This window comes from Anabas testudineus, chromosome 15 (genome assembly GCF_900324465.2).
Source record: "Anabas testudineus chromosome 15, fAnaTes1.2, whole genome shotgun sequence".
NCBI classification, from domain to species: Eukaryota; Metazoa; Chordata; class Actinopteri; order Anabantiformes; family Anabantidae; genus Anabas; species Anabas testudineus.
Window position 1 is genome coordinate 6,112,175 of NC_046624.1, and position 5,790 is coordinate 6,117,964.

At 43.9% G+C, this 5,790-nt stretch overlaps 1 protein-coding gene across 1 annotated transcript; it reads right to left on the bottom strand.

Moving 5' to 3' along the window:
- Nucleotides 1-582: 582 nt before the first annotated feature.
- npas4l (neuronal PAS domain protein 4 like) lies at nt 583-5,387 on the bottom strand. Its single transcript, XM_026355922.1, has 8 exons — nt 4,868-5,387; nt 4,526-4,671; nt 4,311-4,410; nt 3,802-4,045; nt 3,599-3,708; nt 2,965-3,100; nt 1,577-2,853; nt 583-1,481 (listed from the first exon to the last, which is right to left on the bottom strand). Exons 1-8 carry the CDS (start codon nt 5,043-5,045, stop codon nt 1,453-1,455), a joined length of 2,220 nt encoding a protein of 739 aa, XP_026211707.1. The 5' UTR covers nt 5,046-5,387; the 3' UTR covers nt 583-1,452.
- Nucleotides 5,388-5,790: the final 403 nt, after the last annotated feature.

The following is a 5,790-nucleotide window of genomic DNA, read 5'->3' on the forward strand; positions in this document are numbered from 1 at the left end:
GAAAGTGCACATAAAAAATACACACTAGACCCATTTGTGATAACAGCTCCTACAAAAAGGAACACTTTAAAGCTGCCCAAGTTCCTAGCTTTATTTTAACAATGGCTCAGGTTATTAAGTGCAATGGGAAAGGTGTCTGAGAATTATCACCGGAGTCTGCAGTTTGCTTTAATTCAGCATCTCTCAGTTCATTGTTTTGCTCGTGTTTTTATAGCCCCCATTTTTATTCTTTATTGCTTCCCTCTCATTTGTTTTCACCCACAGCAGGAAGCTGATTTTAGCAAAATCTTACCCAGGACCAAATGGCAAATGCACAAAGTTGGCAACTAACTGTTGAATATGATGGTGCATTTAGAAGCTAAAAAGCCTGATGTGTCTCTCAGGAAGGATGAGTGTGAATATTGGACTTACATTAGACAAGAGGCCACACACACACACACACACACACACACACACACACACACTAATGTCTCTCCATGTGAGCTTCTTGTGAATGTTTGCTTTAGCCATAATCATTTCTAATCAGTTCAGTGTGTGCATACGCAATGAGTGTTTGTGGAAGCAACGTATCGTAGGGTTCTTCATCGTTTTATTTACATTTCAAACATTTTGCAGAAATAAAATTCTGACATTTACAGTTCCAGTACCGTGAAGGAAACTAAAGTGAAATCAATATAAAACTTATGACTCACATTACAGTTAAGTTAAACATTTTAAACTTTTAAGTGAGTAGTCAGTGTGAAAACCAAATAAATACAATAAATGAATAAAATACATAGTTGAAATGTGTTTTCATATACCACTGAGGTAGCTGTTGAATTTACAATCATTATTATCTCACTGCGAGCTGAGCTTGTTTACTCAGAACAGTATGAGCCCATTAATGGCACACTGAGAAAATGAGACACCGCGAACACATGAGGAATGGAAACTCAGTAAACTTGTCCCGCCTACACGTTTTAAGGCACCTAAAAACAAGTATTTACAAATGACCTGTTGTCATACACATTGATTTATGTGTTAAAGCTTATCCAGGTAGCTAGCTAATATTTCTTAACATCTTCTCATTTATAAAATTCTTGTGGCAATTACATTGATAAAGTGCTCAATAGTAAACTGTGGTCACTCAGTATTAGAAGAAAAATATACCTCGATTTCAGTGTCTAAGTGTTGTCAGACTTTTTTTTTTTTTAAGTACCTTTTTTTATAAAATACACAACATCAGCAAAACGCATCCAGATGACAGCCGTCTGGACAAATGAAGATTAAGCTGAGTCCAGAATCTACTTAAGATTCTTTTCTACATTCAGAAACAGGAGTCATTTGGGGAAACTGTGTTAGCGAGCATGTCCTTTAAATGTCTTTGCTCACGTTCTTCTTTGAATCGGGTGAAGGAAGATTGCCCTGACAATATGTCATACAAGTGGTAGTGCAGTAAGTCACAGACTTATTTCAGTACAGGTTTTCTTCAGCAAGGCCATCTGGAAGGAGACAAAAGGGATTTTTAGTCTCTACATATCAGAGCAGGATGTGATTACTTTAGTAGCAGCACTACCGGCAGTTTGGTGGGAATTACCTTGCTGAATGCCACTCTGCATATAGTGGTTGAGTTGATGCAACCCATTGTTTTGGTCATGGTGTCCCAACTGCAAACTGAAGGGATCCAATGCTGTGAACTGTTCTGCAGGAAGCAGGTCATCTGGGGCTGCCGTGGAAAGACCCAGGTGCTCCTGCCCCTGGTGATGTGATGTGCTCCTGCTGCAAACTAAGCCCTGCTGGTAGGTGTATGATACATCACCAGAACCAGACGTAGTGCTTTTCCTTGGCACCATGTCCAGGCCTTTCAGGATGCTGTCGAACACGCCATCATCAAGGACCAGCTCTCGTTTAAGAGGAAGACCCGAGAGGAGAGGAGCGTGGCCGGGCCAGTTGTAGGCTGACGGCAGGGCGTCGGTGGACACGGGTTGGGACACGTTTTGAAGCGGGTTCAGGGTGTGGTACATGTCAAAGTTACTGGCCAGAGAGGAGATCTGCTGAGCCAGAATACTGATCTCTGCCTGCTCCCTCTCGTTGTACTGGTTAGACTCTGTGGGCGTGGGAGACTGGTTGGGGGTGAGAAGAGTGGATTGCATGGGCAATGCATGGTGGGGAACATGATGGAACTGGATCGGGCTGCCCCCTTGTGGTGGCTCGAGAAGGCTGAAATCGTCTTGATGCAGGGCACAGTCCACTGGGCTCTCACACATGTCGGACACAGACAGGCCATCTGGAACTAATCGAGCATCTGATGTACAAGCCTGGAAATCATAGGCTGGGGATGAGGATGAGAGGGGAGAGTGGGCCGGGAGCGCACCAAAGGCTGCCTGGTCAAAGGTTTGTTCAGTGGCCACAGGGAGCGAGTCGGAGGGGGATTGGTGACAGGTGAGCACTGCCTCTGGGTAGGAGTAATAGGAGGGAGAGCTCTCAGGGGAGGATAGTAGCTGATCTGTGTATCCATGCACATCCATCAGGAGTTCATGGCTGAGCTCCTCCTGCAGAGGGGAGCTGGAGGAGGCCGGGCTGTATGGAGGGGTGAAGAGAGCGGGGCTGTCACCCAAGGGAACGGGTGAGCTATCACCTTGGAAGGAGGAGCACGAGACATAGTATCTGTCATCCTCTAACTCCCTCCTAGCTTTGGCAACCGGCTCCTCACTCTGGCTGTTAGACGTCCGCTGCCTTTTCAGACTTTTAGTGTTGCTGTAGCATTTAGTGTGCGGCGCCTGTTGAGCTGCAAAATGGCAAGGATTTGCCAGAGATGATGGCCCGAAGGCATCGCTGCTGATTTTCTTCTGCAGAAACCCGGCCTCTGTTTCACTACAAGAGCAGAGCGTTGAGTTATAAGTCGGTGTTTAAGGTGGGAAAAAGCACTGAATGTGTTTTTGCACTTTGTCAGCTCAGGTCTGCTGTAAAAGTAGTTTGTCATACCTGACGATGTAGTTAGTGCAGCTGATGGCCTGACACTCCGAGTCCTTGTTAGCGCGAATGTAGATCCAGGTCCATGACAGATCTTTGCCCTGCAGTCTCAGCACCATCTCTACCTCAAAGCCCTCATCTGCCTGCACTGAAACCGACAGGAAAGAGACAGTCGCGGTTATTATCACGCAAACCCACAACGTGCACACAAAGAAGTCAACGCTCCACAACTATGTCTTAAAATGAGTCATAAATAAACCGACCATTTTTATTCTTACTTTTTAAACAGGCTTTTTTTTTTTTTACATCCTAGTGAAGCAGCCTGAGCTGATTCCAGCCTTTTCATAAATTACACTAGACTAAAAGATTAAAAGAGAGAGAGAATTAACCCTAAAGACTCAAACTGCTTGCTTCATTAGAGAAGTCTCTGTTACCAAAATTGCGGCTCTACATATTAAATGATTAAAGTCATTCCTGCAGGCATAAATAACTAGATTCCAAGACGTGTTATGAAGAAAATGATGATGATGATAGGCCCCTTTTGTAAGGAAATGCCAAGTTTTTGAGATTCTAAATTTGTCTGTCATGACCACAAGACATCTCTTCAGTGTACAGTTCAGGTTTTTACAGTGGATTGTATACTTACTTAAACTTCTATGAGAATCTGCACCTAACGAGAGGTCTTCAGGGTGTACGAGACTGTACCACGATCGGCCAGTCAGTTCATCCACTGAATAGCCCAGAAAATATACAACACTGAAAATAAAGACACAAACATTTTGGTCAGAAAGCTGCATAAGAACATTTATCTTACAGTCTATCTCTACACGGGGGGGGTTGTGAACATACCTGTCTGACAGCTGACTGAAGGTCATATCCAGTCTGTGGGTGCTGTTGAAGCTGTGACAGAAGTGGGAGTCGGAGTTCCTCAAGCGGTTCACCGTAGGGGTACAGAGGGCCACAAACAGAGGCTTGTTGCTGGGACAGGCTGTAGGGAAGGACTGGAAGCTCCCTCTGACCAGCATGGAGCAGCAGCTGCCTTGTTGCAGTTTGAAGGCCTTGGAGGTTTGCATACAACATATAAAGCTCCTTTCTGAAGAACGTGTCGAAAATAAAAACACGATTTTTAGAAACACTGTGTGAATCGAACGATATAGAAACACTGAATATTTTTCTAGTATCTTTTTTTTTTACATTTACACAATGTCATTTTCATCTTAAGTCAGCAGAGTGATTAGCTCCCATATATCTAATTATATATATATATATAATATTCACTACTCCCTAGCTTACGCACTCATTTGTGAGAAATGTAATCTAAGAAACCCACTAACAGAGGGTGAGATCTTTATTGTTACCTGATGACGAGTGACTTTCCATGTCCAGGCTCGATCTAACAATGTCAATGTCGGAGCGTTCCACCATGTCATAGAAAGTGTCTCCTTGAAGCACATCTACCTGGAAAAATCACAGTTTTTTACAATGACATGATTAGATAGGAGCAGAACAGTAAAGTGCTAAAAGGAGCTGCAACATTTGAACTGTTATTAAAACATTAAAGCATCACACTCACCATTGAAATACCAAGATATTCATCTACGTTTTCGGACACATAGACCAGCTTCCCGTGACTCGTAGTGACCAGGATGAAGCCGTGCAGCCCATGAAGAAAGGCCTCGTATGGCAGGGAACAGCGTAACCTCTCCTCAGTCTGGAGTCCTTAGAGAGCGAAGAGCGAAGAGCAGAGTTCAGCTTTAGTTACACTTTGTGCAGGTTGTCACAACCGTTATCTTTAATATGCTCCTCAAAGTAGTGAAGATGTAGTCCCATTTCGTTTGACAATGAGGCATGGCGAGTGTAGATTAGAAGTTTAAATATATTAAAGAGTAGCTGTAAGTGAGGTTTGTAGACTTACCCTGGAAGAGAACAGACTTCCTGATGTAGGTGCAGATGGCAGCCATGGAGTGCAGGTAGGAGAGTCGCTCCTGATCCTCCTGGGTGATGGGCAACAGAGCACGCATATTCCTGATCTCATGGTTGATGTGGTCCCGTCGGGCTTTGGATGCTCCTTTAGTGGATCTGTGAGAGACCATGGTCACTGAGGTCAGAGATTAGACGAAAACAGGGCAAACTAAATCTGCGCAGCTGGAGTTGTCACTGCTGCCACACTTCAGTTTTTAAAAAATCTGCCTCAAGTCATCTCCTCCATGTGCCGGATGTAAAAAAAAAAAAAAATCACATAGACAAAAAGACAAAAAAAAAAAAAGAGTAATTGGCCAGAAATGATCTGGCTTCTTTTTTCACAATGCAGCCTGGTGTCTGTTCCCCATGAGCTGAAGCTGACTTTGAATATCAAGGGTTCCTATGGAAACTGCTGATATGAGAGGCTGTCGCGTCTGCAGCACAAATGAGAGCTCTCAGTAGACTTTGTCTGTGTGATCAGTATCTGTCTGGGTCCATCCACAGAGAGCCCGGAGCTTTTATAGCTGCCAGGGCTTCAGCGTGGGCGTCACACACAAAGGGGGGGGAGGGCTGGGCTTCTGCTGCTCCCTTCATTGCCTTATAAAGTGGGTGTCTATGGAGTGGGGGCACCCCACGTCACAAGGACACAGAAAGTGCCACAAAAGGAGAATTACATCAGTTTGACTCCCAGTATGTTAACAACACAAATCCCAACTTAAGAGCTGCAATATTAAGAATTCACAAATATCAGAGCAGAAGATTTTACATCTGTCTCTGGATATAAAGTGAATATGACATCATTTTCACTTTGAACCACATAATTGCCAGTGATAAATCAAAGTGTGACTTTTCAGGATGTTCTGCAGGCAAAACAAC